The sequence below is a fragment of the Macaca nemestrina genome, chromosome X, assembly GCF_043159975.1.
Source record: "Macaca nemestrina isolate mMacNem1 chromosome X, mMacNem.hap1, whole genome shotgun sequence".
Taxonomy (NCBI): Eukaryota; Metazoa; Chordata; class Mammalia; order Primates; family Cercopithecidae; genus Macaca; species Macaca nemestrina.
Window position 1 is genome coordinate 148,462,698 of NC_092145.1, and position 20,423 is coordinate 148,483,120.

Genomic DNA, 20,423 nt, shown 5'->3' on the forward strand with positions numbered 1-20,423 from the left:
TTCTATAACATTGAGAATAAATGAACTACACCTACATACCACTACACTGATGAAACTCACAAACACAGTGTTGGGTGAAAGAAACTAAATACAAAATAATACATGCTATATGATTCCATTAAAGTTTGAAAAAGGTAACACTAATCTGTGATGTTTGAAGTTAGGATAGACATCAGCCCTGGCTGGGTAGTGGTGCCAAGGAGGCGTGACAGGCTTCAAGTGAGCTAGTAATGCTACGTGTCTTGTTCTAGGATGTAACTGCAAGCAAGTGTGTGCTTACTTTATGAAAATTCCTTGAGTTGTCCACTTATGACTTGCCCGTTTTTCTGTATGTTACACCTTAATAAAAAGTTTACTTTAAAATATTCCCTATTGGGATCTAATTAAACTAAAGAGCTTCTGCACAGCAAAAGAAACTACCATCAGAGTGAACAGGCAACCTACAGAATGGGAGAACATTTTTGCAATCTACTCATCTGACAAAGGGCTAACATCCAGAACCTATAAAGAACTCAATCAAATTTACAAGAAAAAAACAAACAACCCCATCAAAAAGCGGGCAAAGGATATGAATAGACACTTCTCAAAAGAAGACATTCATACAGCCAACAGACACATGAAAACATGCTCATCATCACTCGCCATCAGAGAAATGCAAATCAAAACCACAACGAGATACCATCTCACACCAGTTAGAATGGTAATCATTAAAAAATCAGGAAACAACAGGTGCTGGAGAGGATGTGGAGAAATAGGAACACTTTCACACTGTTGGTGGGACTGCAAACTAGTTCAACCATTGTGGAAAACAGTGTGGGAATTCCTCAAGGATCTAGAACTAGAAATACCATTTGACCCAGTCATCCCATTACTGGGGGTATACCCAAAGGATTATAAGTCATGCTGCTATAAAGACACATGCACATGTACATTTCTTGTGGCACTATTCACAATAGCAAAGACTTGGAATCAACCCAAATGTCCATCAGTGACAGACTGGATTAAGAAAATGTGGCACATATATACCATGGAATTCTATGCAGCCATAAAAAAGGATGAGTTCGTGTCCTTTGTAGGGACATGGATGCAGCTGGAAACCATCATTCTCAGCAAACTTTTGCAAGAACAGAAAACCAAACACCGCATGTTCTCACTCATAGGTGGGAACTGAACAATGAGAACACTTGGACACAGAAAGGGGAGCATCACACACCGGGTCCTATTGTGGGGAGGGGTGGGGGAGAGGGATAGCATTAGGAGATATACCTAATGTAAATGATGAGTTAATGGGTTGCAGCACACCAACATGGCACATGTATGCATATGTAACAAACCTGCACATTGTGCACGTGTACCCTAGAACTTAAAGTATAAAAAAAAAGAAAGAAAGATGACTGTAAAAAAAAAATTCCCTATTTTTTTGAAATGATGGAGATCATCACTAGGTTGTCCCCCAGTTGAAACAAAAATGTCCAAGACTGAAATCACCAAGTCTGCGAACTGTTTATCTACAGGCTGCTGAGAAATTCAAGCATAAAGAACCAAGTCACATGCTCCTCTATTTTTAATTGGCGGGGGAGGGGCTGTGCCAACGGTGCAATAAAGTAAGTCATCAGAAATGGTGGCTTTCCAAATAGCAGCAAGATCTACAAATTTCGTAGAACTCTCCATTATGCAATGCTTTCTAGAAAGAACTGTAGCACAGTCACACTTTTTTTTTTTTTTTTTGAGACCGAGTCTCACTGTGTCACCACGCTGGAGTACAGTTGCACGAACTTGGCTCACTGCAACCTCCGACTTCCCAGTTCAAGTTATTCTCCCACCTCAGCCTCCCGAGTAGCTGATTACAGGCACATACTACCACACCCAGCTACTTTTTGTATTTTTAGTAGAGACATGGTTTCACCATGTTGGCCAGGACGGTCTCCATCTCCTGACCTTGTGATCTGCCCACCTTGGCCTCCCAAAGTGCTGGGATTATGGGCGTGAGCCACCGTGCCCGGCCGATAATCACACATTATAGGCAAGCACATCTTCTCCAAATATTTTCTTATTTCTTGCCATTCTCTCCTTTGCACACATCTTGCTTTGTCATTATGTACCTTTTTTCAAGGGTTTAATCAATAGATTTCAAAACGCTCATTCTAAAACAACTTTCCATGAACCTTTTTCTACTCTGAGATTTTCCTTGCTCACCTCCAGTTTTCATTTCCTGTCTCCTGACCTGTTTTTAACTTATTACAAAGTTAATTTGAAATGTCTAACCTGCTTCAACATTCAGTTCATATCAGGGTAGTTTTAATCAAAAACATTTTGAAAATTTAATTAAATATGAGACAGTTTATCTCAGCCCACTATTGTAGTTCCAAAACAACTTTCCTTTTCAATAAAGATGAGGTCACAATGACTGAAGCAGATGTTAGACCCCTATGAACAATTCTCACAAATGAATCTGGTGCTTTATCTTCTGAAATCTGGCCAAGAAAACAGGCCAGAAGTTTTGCACTTAAGACCAATACAACCATAAAGGAAATCTAAAATATGAAAATTAGAAAAAAAATGCTCTCTCGTGTTTAAATTATGAAAATTAAAAGGCCCATAATATTAAAAAAAATGAAAAATCAAATCCTATAGGATAAAGGGAATAAGAAACAAAAGGAAAATGTTTCTCCCTCCTTCTTGTTCCATAAATTATACAGCTATATGATCTGTTTTCTTTGTGTTTTGCTGCTGGTAATTATATACATTTTTTGAACTTCTAGTAGTTACCTTTATTAGTGTATTATATGTTTAAACATCTGTTTCATGTGTTACTAATTTTAGACAGGGTCTATTAACAATCAACTCTAAGAGAAATCAATGCACATCGCTTCCTCTTAACTCCCCTTCCTGCTCCATTGTCAATTTCGATTTGCTATATTATGTTTTATGTTACTCACTGGTTATCTCTGGGATTTTCATCATTGCATTTATAATATAATTTAAGCCTCTATTGCTTCATATATTCATTTTAGGCAGTATCTTTTTACTCCTGACTATGAAATATGAGGAAATCCACATCCCTGAATGTTTCCCACATCCTCTCCTGCCATGAAATTTTGTTAATGCTACATAAATTATTGAATTATTAATGACCCATTAGGAAGACATACAATATTTGCATTCTCTTCTGTAATCCTGCTTCACACAATTGGTTAGACCTTTGATTGAACTGGACATAATACTCATTTAATCTTCTATATTAATTTCTTGTTGAAGAGATCTCAGAATCAAGGTTTTTGTTTCAAGAGACCTCATAAATGTCATATTCAGTTACATGCTCAAAAATGTCTCTTTTTTGCCTTTCTACTGAATGGCAATTTGGCTGAGCGAAAGAGTCTTGGCTTTCGCTGCTGTTTTCCCACGACATCATAGCTGTTAGGCTACTCAAGACTAGGCTTAGAATCCTATGGAGGACTCCAGAGGGAGCCTTACTAATCAACTCCCTCGCTCCCCAGGTGACTTGCTTTTGATCACATCGGGACTTACAGGATTCTTTATCCTCCTCACCATCTTCAGTGCAAATAGAAGGTCTGCATATGGTTTGTGGGGGAGATTTGTGCATGTTTGTGAAGATTTCATGTTTTAAAACTTCTTTCCCTTTGGCTGAGATAAACTTCTGCATACTTGACTGCCACCCACTGCTCCCCTCCACACAGCACCTCTACCAGCTGGCCTGGCCTGCTGCACACACTGCATGTCTGAGTGACTCCTCCTTCAACCTTACCTCACCATGGCTCTCTAGGGGGGACAGAGATACCCACACCCAAAGCCTACTCTTTCAGGCCCACTTGCTGGGCCTTTCCCATCTGCCTCCCCAATTTATGGAGCTCTCCCTTTTATTCTAGTCCCCTGTGTTTAGGCTAAACATGATTGTGACAATTCCATATTGACGTTGGTAGCTTTGGATGTTAGTTTGACAAACTTTTATAGCTTGCTTCCTTGGTTTCATTAAACATGGTGTTTTTGCTTTGCATTTTTTTTTGTTGTTGCTGTTTCCCATTACTTTATGAGGGGAATATTATAACTCTGACATCTTTAAGCAAATTTCTCCATTATTCGATTTACAGAAGTTTTGGGTTCCATAAAGTAAGACCAGCCTTAGCCTATAGACAGATGAATTATTTACTTTCATTTGGTTTTAATTAGTTTATGGTCAAAGTGTGTTTTTTAAATGACCCCTTTTTTCCCCAGGTCTTCTGGACAGTGAAGGCTTATTCAAGGTCCACTTTTTTTCTTTTTCTTTCTTTTCTTTCTTTCTTTTTTTTTTTTTTTTCTGGAAGCATTTCCTTCAGTCTTTGCTTATTGGAAAGTGGGGAACCCAGGACAAGTGTCTTCAGTTCTCACTGCAGATGACAAGAAATTACCTGGGCCCTCCTGTGTATTTTACCTTTGGGCACGGTTGGAATTCCCAGGGAGTCCCCATTTCTTCTCTCTCTTCTAGCATGAGAAATGAAATCACAAAGCAGCCTCATTCTCTGCCTCCCTCTCACTCATAGAAATATGACAGACAGTGAATGCTTCTCTGAGAGTTTCCTTTACTTATGGCCTAAGTAAGCTCAGAGGTTGACTTCAGTGGATGGAGAATGCTGAACATCTAAATAGGGTCATCAGCTGATTGCAACAAAAGCTTCATCAATGTAAAATCTACAATTTCATTTCCAACCATGGTTCGTTGTTAAAATAAGTTGCTGACCGCTCAGTGTAAGGGTTTGTAACTGTTTTTAAGTGATGATATAGAAATAACTTATGTTATCAGCCCTCATGAATTTAATCTAGTGAAATCGATCCTTAATACTTTGAGTTTTCCTGCTAAACAACTGTTCATAAATTAGATTTCCCCAGCAGGAAAAAATAAGTTCAATATATGGATATCAAATATATATTTACACATGAAATACTGCTTCAAATGAAAATTGATGGTATTATTTTAAATTACATAATTCTGCTTGCAAAAATTTGCAATAATAATGAAATATATTATAAAATATCTGTATATATATAATAATACAACATTTATAAAAACTGAAAATTAAAAAATAAAACTAAGCACATTTCACTGTAATATTTAAAAATAATGGCTTCCACTGTGATGAACAATTTAAATAATAATTTAAATGAACTGATACTACCTTAGATGACAGACCAAAATTCAATATTGTGACACTTCTATGAAATAATTAGAATGAGTAAAAATTTTACTTATTATTATTTACTATTTGTTAATATTTCCTCTCAAAAATTATCACCTATGTTTTCACATGTATAATTCAACTAATTCTGGGCTGAATTTTTATGTCAATATTATAAGGTACTTTTAAAAATTCAAGATCAGGCATTGTGGTTGGTGCCTGTAATCCCAGACCTTCGGGAGGCCAAGGCGGGAAAAACATTTGAAGCCAGGAGTTCAATACCTGTCTGGGCAACAGAATGAGACCTTGTCGCTACTAAAAAAATAATAATAATAAAAAATTAGCCCAGCATGGTGGTGTGTACCTGTTGAACTAGCTACTTGGGAGGCTGAGGCAGAAGGATCACTTGAGCACAGGAGTTTAAGGCTGCAGTGAGCTATGGTCACGCCACTGCACTCCAGCCTGGGTGACAGAGAAAGATCCTATCTCAAAAAAAAAAAGCATAAAAAATAAAAATTCTAGATATTATAAGATGATAAACAGTGCCAGAATTCTTATAACAAATGGCCATGGAAAAGATTAAATATATAAAATATTAAAGACATATTCTAGAAAGAATATCAAATTTATCTAGCCTGCATTCCTGTACTCAAATCTGAAGAAAGGAGCTTTTCTTCAATCAGATTATATAATTAAACACAATATTCCCAACCAGGGTGAATCACTATATTATTACAGCCACCCCCAATTAAGCGCACCAAAAGAGAATTATACAACCACTTTTGTGGCAATGAAAAATATTACTCATGTTAACTACTTGTCTCAGAAGAGTGGATAATAGATTCCACATAATTTCATATCCTATTTGTAAATGCCAATTCTACTGGTATGAATTAGTAAAAATGTCGTTTAAGATTTAAGGTGACTTTTTAAGAGAAGGGGATATTATTATAATATTATTTTGGGAAATAATGAAAGCATCCATTTGAATCGCTAAAAATTGTAATTGGTACCCTCCCTCAACAAATGAAGGGGCAAATCAAGAAGGTAACTGGCCGGGCGCAGTGGCTCACGCCTGTAATCCCATCACTTTGGGAGGCCGAGGTGGGCAGATCACGAGGTCAGGAGATTGAGACCATACTGGCGAATGTGGTGAAACCCCGTCTCTACTAAAAATCCAAAAAAAATAGCCAGGCGTGGTGGCGGGCGCCTGTAGTCCCAGCTACTTGGGAGGCTGAGGCAGGAGAATGGCGTGAACCCGGGAGGTGGAGCTTGCAGTGAGCCGAGATGCTGCCACTGCACTCCAGCCTGTGCAACAGAGTGAGACTCCGTCTCAAAAAAAAAAAAAAAAAAAAAAAAAAAAAAAAAAAAAAAGGGACTGAAGAATAAAAAAGTATGCTCCATGCTCCATTTTTGGCAAATCTAGGAGGCCGATTCCAAATTATTTGTAATGGGTGCTAAAAGCAGTGGCATATGTACAGAAGGTATGCTGGGCAAAAAGGGAGGGAATATACTTAAATCATTATTAATAATCTACACAGCGGTTCTCTGGAGTAGGTATTATTTTGCCAGTTTTACATATATGGCAATCTAAGCAAATAAATTATATAAGTTTGCCAAGGTTTCAGCAGGAATGATTGAGAAAGTTTGAACTTCAACCCAGGACTCTTTCTAAGCCTACTATGCTCAGAGCCTTATCTATAATACATTCCCAATCCCCCAATATAACAATTTCAGATTGGGCTCTGCCTTCCTCTCCCTTATTTACATAATCCCAATGCAACCTATTTTTTTTTTTCCTGCAAACACTATCATCCCAAGAAACACTTTACACTTATTCCCTGGTGAATCATAATGCTATTTCATTCATGATAATTTTCTATTAACCATCAGCTTGCCATCCCAACAACATACCATATCTTTGCTTACTAGTTTGTTTTTCTACAACTGGCTTCAAACTTTTGCATAGTTTAAGATAATTACACTAATCTTTACTTAGCATTTACCCTTCCAATATACTTTAAAAAAAAAACTAGAGATTTTAAAATTCTCATACAAAAGGTATTTCAAAGGCAAAATTACATCTCAAATCTTAAGAGTATTTCTCTTAAGCTTTACTGTTTGTAAAGAAGATTTATTTTCTTTTTCCTTATAGATTTCTTGTTCAAAAAGTAGCTTAATCAATGCTTTTCATGAATTCAGAGAAAAAGTTATTCTTGGGCTCTTTGTCAAATTCCTAAGCCTTAAGCATGCCATATATTGTTGTATTTTAAAGAGCTAGAGAGATTAATAATGTTTTATGAGATGTGAATAGATTTAGAGTTCAATAAAGTACAGAATTAACAGGATTGAACTACATTGGCTCAATTAGTGACAAATTAGATTTGCTACCATCCCTCCCAGTCTCCCAATATCCACAAATCATGTGTTCATATCACAAAATGTAGACTGATCCAATGGGGAATTGGCAGTGGGTAATAAAAATCAGCAACATGAGGAATTGCAAACGTTCCCCAGTTCTCCAAGCATTCACCATCATTAGCCCTGGTTGACAGTTCTATCCATGTTTCTCCAGGTAGAAGCCCAGTACCACCTGGGCTATTGGGAAAGTTACTCAGCCTTTCTGAATTTGCTAGAAAAAGGGTTACAGGTGCAATTTCTAGAAGAAAAGGAAGCATCTTCTTAAACTGATGCTAAAATAGATCTGAAAGGCAAGGTCACACACATCCATAACCAGGCTGTGAGCACTCACCCACCTCTCTCACCATCACACATTACAGGAGGTGGGGGACTGCTTCCTTTTACACAGTCTACTCACCCACCCACCCATCTACTAATTCATCCATCCGTCCATCCATCCATCCGTCCGTCCGTCCATCCATCCATCCATCCATCCTTTCATCTGTATGTTCATCCATCCATTCATTCATTAATTCATTCATCCATCAATCCAGCCATCTTTCCATCCATTATTCATGTACCCACTGAATGCCTGACTGGGATGAGGCCTGGAATTTCTTGTACTCATTTTTAACCAGATTTAACTTTTATCTTTGAACAAATAAACAAACCAACAGACACATGAAAAAGTGCTCATCATCACTGGCCATCAGAGAAATGCAAATCAAAACCACAATTAGATACCATCTCACACCAGTTAGAATGGCAATCATTAAAAAGTCAGGAAACAACAGGTGCTGGAGAAGATGTGGAGAAATAGGAACACTTTTACACTGTTGGTGGGACTGTAAACTAGTTCAACCATTATGGAAAACAGTATGGCGATTCCTCAAGGATCTAGAACTAGAAGTACCATATGACCCAGCCATCCCATTACTGGGTATATACCAAAAGGATTATAAATCATGCTGCTATAAAGACACATGCACACGTATGTTTATTGCGGCACTATTCACAATAGCAAAGACTTGGAATCAACCCAAATGTCCATCAGTGACAGACTGGATTAAGAAAATGTGGCACATATACACCATGGAATACTATGCAGCCATAAAAAAGGATGAGTTCGTGTCCTTTGTAGGGACATGGATGCAGCTGGAAACCATGATTCTCAGCAAACTTTTGCAAGAACAGAAAACCAAATACTGCATGTTCTCACTCATAGGTGGGAACTGAACAATGAGATCACTTGGACTCAGGAAGGGGAACATCATACACCGGGGCCTATCATGGGGAGGGGGGAGGGGGGAGGGGTTGCATTGGGAGTTATACCTGATGTAAATGATAAGTTGATGGGTGCTGATGAGTTGATGGGTACAGCATGCCAACATGGCACAAGTATACATATGTAACAAACCTGCACGTTATGCACATGTACCCTAGAACTTAAAGTATAATAATAATAATAATTTTTAAAAAAACCTTGAAGGAGTTTGATTACTATTTTTTTTCCTGCTTTGTGTGTGCTTAGAGGGGGGTGCAAGGATGGGTAAAGGAGATTTTCAGAGTTAGATTTATTCTCCCTCCCCACTATGGTGGATCAGGGGAGATCTCCATACACTTGGAATTTAGCACTTGCCATCTACTGAAGGCTGCAAAAACAACAACAAAAAGCCAGAAACAGCCTCCAAAGAAAGTCAACACAACTTGTCTGCAAAGGTCAGTGAAATCTCACTAAAGTACAAAAAGATAAATGCTCTTTGGTTAGGAATCTGCTGTATATGATTTATTGAATGGGGCTCAGTACTATTTCAATACTTAGTATTATAAAATCAGCATTTTCCTGACAGGGTCAAAGCATTAAAACTCATCCTCTCTGACTTCCCAATGATGGTGAATAATAAAAAATATGGGTTGGTTTTGATAAAGACTGCAAATGGGGATGCGAGTGAGGTCTAATGTAATATCAAAAGATTTTTAAAAGTGGGGGAGAGTCTGCTGGCTGAGAGAAAGAAGAGGAGAGAAGACATGGAATTTGAGCAGTACTGGAGGGAGTAGGATTTGGAAAACAGAGAAAGTTGAATGATAATTAGGGGAAAGTTTTGCAGTGAAATGTGATGACCCCCACATCTCACACACATACTTTCACACTGAATGACCTCAAGACCTTCAGCAAAGACCTACATTGATTTTGCAAGGCTTCCTGGTGTTGTGTTTGTGTGCTTTATTTTTATTTTTTGAATAGTGCAGCCTGCTGAGGTGAGCCTTAGGCAAAAGCAGGCAGTCTAGATAGACACCAGTGATGTGTACTAAGGGACTTGAGAGTGAAAAACAAAAGAGGCACTAACAGAAGCCAATTCAAAGCCCGCTTGGGGCAACTGCTCTTCCAAACAACTTTAGTCACAAAGTACTTTTACCAATTCCAAATTAAATTAAGGGAATGCATACATTAATAAAACACCAAATAACAGCTTCATAATTTCTCTGGCAACATACGATGCTGCTTATAAAGGAAAATGACTTTGGGACATAAATACGGAAGGGGAAACCTACTTTCAGGTTTTGTTCATGAACTTAGTAATATGAGGCTGCCGTTGAGGTCATGCTGCTGTAGTGATTTTCTCCAAAGCAATGGCAAACATGAGACCAATAAATAAGCGTCATCAGCACTCACAACCTCAAGCTCATGATAAATCATGTGCAGGTAAAAAACGCTGATGTGAGAAAAGAGGTCAGCGACAGTTTCACATATTAAAAATTACATTAACTATCAAATTACGAATATAGACAAATGGAATATGCTCCTAGTAATCTCCTGATCAATCCTGACCTGTTCTCAGGAAGAGGTGAGTGGTTTTTCATCAGCCGCCTTCTCTTCATTTCTCTTCCCCTCTAGACATCCCTCTTAGCAATTTCAACTCTCACATCCCTAGAGGTGACTCCTAAGTACATTTATAGGCCTGACCTCTTTCTTGAGCTCCAGACCCAGATTTCTAACTGACCTGCTGGGCCCAGCCAGATGGATGGCCTGCTGATGCCTCCCAATCAGCAGGGCCAAAATAGAATTCATTCACCCAGGCTCTGCTGCATTTCCCCTCTTTGTGAATTAGAAAATCAAAGTACAGAGGCTAATCCACCAGTCCAAGGTCACTCAGTAACCAGTAACGGACAGGGTCAGAATTTGAATTCTGAGGTCCTACTTCCAAATCCCATCCCTACCTCATTCATCTTTCTCCTTTTCACTGCTACCATCCTGCCGTCAATTGACTGTCTCTCCAGTGGAGTGACACAGTGACCTCACCTGGTCTCTTCTCCCCAAGTCACTTGTCTTTCTTTTCCTTCCTTTCCCATTTATGGGTCCTCACTCATGGGTTTTGAACTCTGATCACATCATTCCACTTCTAAGTAGTAAGGCATCATCGCAGTTATATTTACGGCCTTGGAAACCAGGCTTCCTCATTTGAACCCCAGCTCTATCTCTTACTGGCTATGTGATGTTGGGCAAGTTCATCTCTCTGTATACTTGGTTTCCCAATCTGTGAAATGGGAATGGTTATATGACACACCACCTTATCATGAGGAATAAATGAATTGATATGTATAAAATGGACACATGGCTAGTGAGACATCAAGATCTGCTAAATGAATTATGAATTAATTTTCTCAGTTTGGTCTTTGCAGCTCTCTATAAAGTGACCCTTAACTCCTTTAACCACATTATATCATACACATGGCATTCCTATCAGGTTGATCTGACACTGCTCAACAAACATTTGCTTTCTACTTTCCTGCCTCTGTTATTTTTCCAAATATTTCCTTAGCTTTGGATGGCCTTCCCAGTGTGAGCTTGTCATTCATAACCAAGCTTCAATGTCCTCTTCTCAGCTAGAAAAGACCGCACCCACCTGTGACCCTATCAAGGGTGCCAGTTCCAGGTCATGCTGTATTTGAATTTCCTGCTCTTTCACTGATAGTTGTTACCCTGGGAAAGTCACTTAATCTCTTGATGCCTCAATTTCTTAATGGGGATTAAAATAGCACTTTTTTTATAGGGTCTTGATTGCCAAACTATGTACACTATGTGTACAGAGCACTGAATATCACCTGGCTCAGAGAAACATTCAATAAGTATGAGCAATTGCGAGGGTGGCGCCAAGATGGCTAAATAGGAACAGCTCCAGCCTCCAGCTCCCAGTGTCAGCAACACAGAAGATGGGTGATTTCTGCATTTCCAACTGAGATACCAGGTTCATCTCACTGGAGTGTGTCAGACAGTGGGGTGCAGGACAGTGGGTACAGCCCAACGAGTGAGAGCCGAAGCAGGGCGAGGCATTACCTCACCTGGGAAGCACAAGGGGGAAGGGAATTCCCTTTCCTAACCAAGGGAAACCATGACACACAACACCTGGGAAATCCGGTCATGCCCACCCTAATACTGCGCTTTACCAAGGGTCTTAGCAAATGGCACAACAGGAGATTATATCCTGCACCTGGCTTGGAGGGTCCCACGCCCACGGAGCCTCCCTCATTGCTGGCACAGCAGTCTGAGATCTAACTGTAAGGTGGCAGCGAGGCTTGGGGAGGGGCACCCGCCATTGCTGAGGCTTGAGTAGGTAAACAAAGCAGCTGGGAAGCTCAAACTGGGTGGAGCCCACCACAGCTCAAGGAGGCCTGCTTGCCTCTGTAGACTGCACCACTGGGGACAGGGCATAGCCAAACAAAAGGCAGCAGAAACCTCTGCAGATGTAAATGTCCCTGTTGGACAGCTTTAAAGAGAGTAGTGGTTTTCCCAGCACGGAGTTTGAGAACTGAGAACGGACATATCACCTGCTCAAGTGGGTCCCTGATTCCCAAGTAGCCTAACTGAGAGACATCCCCCACTAGGGGCAGACTGACACCTCATACTTCACACGGCCAGGTACACCTCTGAGACGAAGCTTCCAGAGGAATGATCAGGCAGCAACATTTGCTGTTCAGCAATATTTACTCTTCTGCAGCCTCCGCTGCTGATACCCAGGCAAACAGTCTGGAGTGGACCTCAAGCAAACTCCAACAAACCTGCAGCTGAGGGTCCTGACTGTTAGAAGGAAAACTAACAAACAGAAAGGACATCCACACCAAAACCCATCTGTACGTCACCATCATCAAAGACCAAAGGTAGATAAAACCACAAAGATGGGGAAAAAGCAGTGCAGAAAAGCTGAAAATTCTAAACATCAGAGCGACTCTCCCCATCCAAAGGAATGCAGCTCCTCACCAGCAATGGAACAAAGCTGGATGGAGAATGACTTTGATGAGTTGAGAGAAGAAGGCTTCAGACAATCAAACTTCTCTGAGCTAAAGGAGGAAGTACGAACCCAGCGCAAAGAAACTAAAAACCCTGAAAAAAGATTTGACGAATGGCTAACTGGAATAATCAATGTAGAGAAGTCCCTAAATGACCTGATAGAGATGAAAACCATGACACGAGAACTACGTGACAAATGCACAAGCTTCAGTAACTGACTGGATCAACTGGAAGAAAGAGTATCAGTGATTGAAGATCAAATGAATGAAATGAAGGGAGAAGAGAAGTTTAGAGAAAAAAGAGTAAAAAGAAATGAGCAAAGCCTCCAAGAAATATGGGATTATGTGAAAAGACCAAATCTACATCTGATTGGTGTACCTGAAAGTGGCGGGGAGAATGGAACCAAGTTGGAAAACATTCTGCAGGATATTATCCAGGAGAACTTCCCCAACCTAGCAAGACAGGCCAACATTCAAATTCAGCAAATACAGAGAATGCCACAAAGATACTCCTCGAGAAGAGCAACTCCAAGACACATAATTGTCAGATTCACCAAAGTTGAAATGAAGGAAAAAACATTAAGGGCAGCCAGAGAGAAAGGTCGGGTTACACACAAAGGGAAGCCCATCAGACTAACAGCAGATCTCTTGGCAGAAACTCTCCAAGCCAGAAGAGAGTAGGGGCCAATATTCAACATTCTTAAAGAAAAGAATTTTCAACACAGAATTTCATATGCAGCCAAACTAAGTTTCATAAGTGAAGGAGAAATAAAATCCTTTACAGACAAGCAAATGCTGAGAGATTATGTCACCACCAGGCCTGCCCTACAAGAGCTCCTAAAGGAAGCACTAAACACGGAAAGGAACAACCAGTACCAGCCACTGCAAAAACATGCCAAATTGTAAAGACCATCGATGCTAGGAAGAAACTGCATCAACTAACGAGCAAAATAAACAGTTAACAACATAAAGACAGGATCAAGTTCACACATAACAATATTAACCTTAAATGTAAATGGGCTAAATGCTCCAATTAAAAGACAGAGACTGGCAAATTGGATAAAGAGTCAAGACCCATCAGTTTGCTGTATTCTAGAGACCCATCTCATGTGCAGAGATACACATAGGCTCAAAATAAAGGAACAGAGGAAGATCTACCAAGCACATGGAAAACAAAAAAAGGCAAGGGTTGCAATCCTAGTCTCTGATAAAACAGACTTTAAACCATGAAAGATCAAAAGAGACAAAGAAGGCCATTACATAATGGTAAAGGGATCAATTCAACAAGAAGAGCTAACTATCCTAAATATATATGCACCCAATACAGGAGCACCCAGATTCATAAAGCAAGTCCTTAGAGACTTACAAAGAGACTTAGACTCCCACACAATAATAATGAGAGACTTTAACACCCCACTGTCAACATTAGACAGATCAACGAGACAGAAAGTTAACAAGGATATCCAGGAATTGAACTCAACTCTGCAGCAAGCAGACCTAATAGACATCTACAGAACTCTTCACCCCAAATCAACAGAATATACATTCTTCTCAGCACCATATCGCACTTATTCCAACATTGACCACATAGTTGGAAGTAAAGCACTCCTCAGCAAATGTAAAAGAACAGAAATTATAACAAACTGTCTCTCAGACCACAGGGCAATCAAAGTAGAACTCAGGATTAAGAAACTCAGTCAAAACTGCTCAACTACATGGAAACTGAACAACCTGCTCCTGAATGACTACTGGGTACATAATAAAATGAAGGCAGAAATAAAGATGTTCTTTGAAACCAATGAGAACAAAGGTACAACATACCAGAATCTCTGGGACATATTTAAAGCAGTGTGTAGAGGGAAATTTATAGCACTAAATGCCCACAAGAGAAAGCAGGAAAGATCTAAAATGGACACCCTAATATCACAATCAAAAGAACTAGGGAAGCATGAGCAAACACATTCAAAAGCTAGCAGAAGGCAAGAAATAACTAAGATCACAGCAGAACTGAAGGAGATAGAGACACAAAAAACCCTCCAAAAAATCAATGAATCCAGGAGCTGGTTTTTTGAAAAGATCAACAAAATTGATAGACCGCTAGCAAGACTAATAAAGAAGAAAAGAGAGAAGAAATCAAATAGACAAAACAAAAAATGATAAAGGGATATCACCACCAACCCCACAGAAATACAAAGTACCATCAGAGAATACTATAAACACCTCTACACAAATAAAATAGAAAACCTAGAGGAAATGGATAATTACCTAGACAATTACACTCTCCCAAGACTAAACAAGGAAGAAGTTAAATCCCTGAATAGACCAATAGCAGGCTCTGAAATTGAGGCAATAATTAATAGCCTACCAACCAAAAAAAGTCCAGGACCAGACGGATTCACAGCCGTATTCTATCAGAGGTACAAGGAGGAGTTGGTACCATTCCTTCTGAAACTATTCCAATCAATAGAAAAAGAGGTAATCCTCCCTAGCTCATTTTATGAGGCCAACATCATCCTGATACCAAAGCCTGGCAGAGACACACACACACACACAAAGAGAATTTTAGACCAATAACCCTGATGAACATCCATGCAAAAATCCTCAATAAAACACTGGCAAACGAAATCCAGCAGCACATCTAAAAGCTTATCCACCATGATCAAGTGGGCTTCATCCCTGGGATGCAAGGCTGGTTCAACATTCGCAAATCAATAAATGTAATCCAGCATATAAACCGAACCAAAGACAAAAACCACATGATTATCTTAATAGATGCAGAAAAGGCCTTTGACAAAATTTAACAGCCCTTCATGCTAAAAACTCTTAATGAATTCAGTATTGATGGAACGTATCTCAAAATAATAAGAGCTATTTATGACAAACCCACAACCAATATCATACTGAATGGGCAAAAACTGGAAGCATTCCCTTTGAAAACTGGCACAAGACAGGGATGCCCTCTCTCACCACTCCTATTCAACATAGTGTTGGAAGTTCTGGCTAGGGCAATCAGGCAAGAGAAAGAAATCAAGGGTATTCAGTTAGGAAAAGAAGAAGGCAAATTGTTCCTGTTTGCAGATGACATGATTGTATATATTGAAAACCCCATCATCTCAGCCCAAAATCTCCTTAAGTTGATAAGCAACTTCAGCAAAGTCTCAGGATACAAAATCAATGTGTAAAAATCACAAACATTCTTACACACCAGTAACAGACAAACAGAGAGCTAAATCATGAATGAACTCCCATTCACAATAGCTTCAAAGAGAATAAAATACCTAGGAATCCAACTTACAAGGGGTGTAAAGGACCTCTTCAAGGAGAACTACAAACCACTGCTCAGTGAACTAAAAGAGGACACAAACAAATGGAAGAATATACCATGCTCATGGATAGGAAGAATCAATATTGTGAAAATGGCCATATTGCCCAAGGTAATTTATAGATTCAATGCCATCCCCATTAAGGAACCAATGAGTTTCTTCACAGAATTAGAAAAAACTGCTTTAAAGTTCATATGGAACCAAAAAAGACCCCGCATTGCCACGACAATCCTAAGGCAAAAGAACAAAGCTGGAGGCATCACGCTACCTGACTTCAAACTATATTACAAGGCTACAGTAGCCAAAATAGTAGGGTACTGGTACCAAAACAGAGATATAGACCAATGGAACAGAACAGAGCCCTCAGAAACAATACCACACATCTACAGCCATCTGATCTTTGACTAACCTGACAAAAACAAGAAATGGGAAAAGGATTCCCTATTTAATAAATGGTGCTGGGAAAATTGGATAGCCATAAGTAGAAAGCTGAAACTGGATCCTTTCCTTACTCCTTATACGAAAATTAATTCAAGATGGATTAGAGACTTAAATATTAGACCTAAAACCATAAAAACCCTAGAAGAAAACCTAGGTAATACCATTCAGGACACAGGCATGGGCAAGGACTTCATGTCTAAAACACCAAAAGCAACGGCAACAAAAGCCAAAATTGACAAATGGGATCTAATTAAACTAAAGAACTTCTGCACAGCAAAAGAAACTACCATCAGAGCGAACAGGCAACCTACAGAATGGGAGAACATTTTTGCAATCTACTCATCTGACAAAGGGCTAATATCCAGAACCTATAAAGAACTCAATCAAATTTACAAGAAAAAACCCCATCAAAAAGTGGGCAAAGGATATGAACAGACACTTCTCAAAAGAAGACACTCATACAGCCAACAGACACATGAAAAAATGCTCATCATCACTGGCATCAGAGAATGCAATCTCGTTATGGTTTACGAGATACCATCTCATCCCAGTTAGAATGGCAATCATTAAAAAGTCAGGAAATAACAGGTGCTGGAGAGGATGTGGAGAAATAGGAACACTTTTACACTGTTGGTGGGACTGTAAACTAGTTCAACCATTGTGGAAAACAGTGTGGCGATTCCTCAAGGATCTAGAGCTAGAAATGCAATTTGACCCAGCCATCCCATTACTGGGGATATATCCAAAGGATTATAAGTCATGCTGCTACAAAGACACATGCACATGTATGTTTATTGCAGCAGTATTTACAATAGCAAAGACTTGGAATCAACCCAAATGCCCATCAGTGACAGACTGGATTAAGAAAATGTGGCACATATACACCATGGAATTCTATGCAGCCATAAAAAAGGATGAGTTGATGTCCTTTATAGGGACATGGATGCAGCTGGAAATCATCATTCTCAGCAAACTCTCGCAAGAAGAGAAAACCAAATACCGCATGTTCTCACTCATAGGTGGGAATTGAACAATGAGATCACTTGGACACAGGAAGGGGAACATCACACACCGGGTCCTATTGTGGGGAGGGGGATGGGGGGAGGGAGAGCATTAGGAGATATACCTAATGTAAATGATGAGTTAATGGGTGCAGCACACCAACTTGGCACATGTATACATATGTAACAAACCTGCACATTGTGCACATGTACCCTAGAACATAAAGTATCATAAAAATATAAATAAATAAAATTGCAGCAAAAAAGCACTAGCAATTGCTTATAGAAATATACCTATTTGCTTTCAGTTACGCCTTCCTCTTTTAGATTATGGAACCCTAGAGACAACCGTTATTTTATTCCTTTTACAGTGTCTTGTATTGTAGCTAGCTCCAAGGTAGAATCACCAAAAACTAAATGTTTGTTGAATGAATAAACATCAGTCAACCCGTCTGCCTTAGTAGTTAGAGCATAGCAAACGTATGACTGAGGTTCACAAATCTCATTTCTTCTATTGAATATCAATTCTAAAAGATATAGGAGATTTGCCAAAATCCAGAGGCTGAAATCAGTATTTTTCAATAAATTACTTTCTTTCCATTCAGCTTTTTTCCCCTACAGAATTAAGCAGAAAGCAATTCTATATGAGCTTCTAGTTCTGATTAACTATGGTGATCCTGAGGTTTTGGAGTTTTAATTTCAAGAGCCATTAAAATATCTGAAAAGGGACAATTTTTAAAGTTCCTTGAATCATACATTGTTCATACACTTTGTTGGGAGACATAAAATAATATAGAAGTTTGTGGAAGAGTCATAACAATAGTCAAGCAGCAAAAATCAAATGTAATAGAATATTAAGAGCTCAAGGTTTAGAGTCAGAGTTCAAATCTTGGATCTGTCACTTACCAGCTGTGTGACCTCATGCCACTGAACTGCTCTGTGCCTCAGTTTCCTTAACTGTAAGTGGGGACACTAATGCCTGTCTCATAAAACAGCAGAGTGCCTGAAAAATAACAAACACTCAGTAAATGGTGTATGTTAATAACAATAACAATGGCAACAATAACAATAATTTGGGAAAACAAATTTGATCTTTCCTTTAGTGTCAGTAATCAAGATGTAAAAGTCCTCATGAATTACAAAGCAATCACAATTTGAGTTCTAATAGAATCAGTAACTTACCCATGAAGAAAATAAACAAATGGTTCAAGATAGGGCGATATTTCATTAAGCTTTCTTCCTATGCATCATTGCTTTCTGATAAATTTTTTCGATACATTTCCTAAAATGACACTATTCTGAAGTATTATCGCATGCCTTGAAGGTAAAGGGGAATGCTTTGGGATAAAAGTTTTTATGAATAATGGTCCTAGCTCCAGAATTGAAGGCTAAAATAACTTGAAACATCATGGCCTCAAACTCAGTCATTTTAGAGATTTTTAAAACTGACTTGAAAACAAAAAGAAAACAAAAACTCACTAAAGTAAACTAAGCTGAGAACTGGAGGCCTGAAGTTTATAATAAAGTGAAGTTTGTAATTTTCCTGAAATTAAGAGTGAGTCAAGTAAAGAGACTCCCAGTCCTCACTCCAGGATGCTGTCAGCAGAATGTGCTGAATAGTTCAATTGACATGACTGGGATGCCATTTACCTTGAGTGCAGTCAAGGGGAGGCAAAGAACCGAAAAGTCACCTCATTGAAACAGATCAGTTAGGTAGACCATTAGTTACATAGATGAACATTTGTAAAACGTGGAGCAACTAACAAAGGTAAGGAAAGTTTGGAGCCCATTGAAAATCAATGTTGGTGTCAAAATCAAAACCCTAACAAATGAAATAACCTAAAGTGAAGGTCCACAGACTACATAAAAATATTTTTTTTTAACTTTAAAATGTGAGCATTCTGAGGAGAGAAATTGTGCAGACCTTGCCTTACTAAGGTAGGGGACAGTGGCTGACCTCACACAGAGACAACTTGTCACATGTACTTCTCAACTAAGATCTCAAGGTTTTCAGAGATCCTTCAGAACTGCGATGGTTCTCTTTGATAACCCTAGTTGGCCTACTAAAGTACAAGCTGCCTACTTTGACCTCTTTCCCAACTAACTAATCAGTTTTCCCCAAAATGTGAACCAACATTCATTGTTCCTAAGCTGGTTTTTCTCTCTCTCTTCTCTCACATAAAGCCACTTTTTGTCTTCTTTATTCTTTGACAATACTCCATAGATCATTTTACGCATAACTAAATGTGCATGCAAATGATTAAACATGCTTGATAAATGCTGAGTATTGAAATGTTGTATCCACTTCCACTGGAAAAACTGACATTTATGCAGTGGTTATTAACTTTTATGATACCATCAACACTGTATTGGTGTGACATGGTTGTAATGAGCCTAAGCAATACTTGGCAATCTGAGAACCCAGTCCTTGAGTGCCAGTAATGGGAAGCCTGTTGCAGATAGCACAGAAGTACTATGAAACTGCAGTCTATCAAGAAGAACACTTCTCAGGAGAGGTTCGAATCAACTTTTAGAATGTGTAGAGGGAAAATCCCATTTACCATTGAGTGGCTTGATTGCTGCCCAAATTTGTTTATTAAGAAATACCATTGGCCGGGCGTGGTGGCTCACGCCTGTAATCCCAGCACTTCGGGAGGCCGAGGTGGGCAGATCATGAGGTCAGGAGTTTGAGACCAGCCTGGCCAATAATGGTGAAACCCTGTCTCTACTAAAAATGTAAAAATTAGCCGGGCATGGTGGTGGCATGTGCCTGTAGTCCCAGCTACTTGGGAAGCTGAGGC

At 39.2% G+C, this 20,423-nt stretch overlaps 1 protein-coding gene across 14 annotated transcripts in view; it reads right to left on the minus strand.

Moving 5' to 3' along the window:
• LOC105478121 (FERM and PDZ domain containing 4) overlaps positions 1-20,423 on the minus strand; it is a 924,449-nt gene that overhangs the window by 369,457 nt on the left and 534,569 nt on the right. For 7 of the 14 annotated variants that reach the window (XM_071089202.1, XM_071089203.1, XM_071089200.1 and 4 more), the window contains one exon: positions 18,529-18,625. The exons of the other annotated variants lie outside the window; for them this stretch is intronic. In XM_071089202.1, coding sequence (XP_070945303.1) covers positions 18,529-18,545 — 17 coding nt within the window. In that variant the 5' untranslated portion in view covers positions 18,546-18,625. The remainder of the gene's footprint in view (positions 1-18,528; positions 18,626-20,423) is intronic. 14 annotated transcript variants of the gene reach the window in all.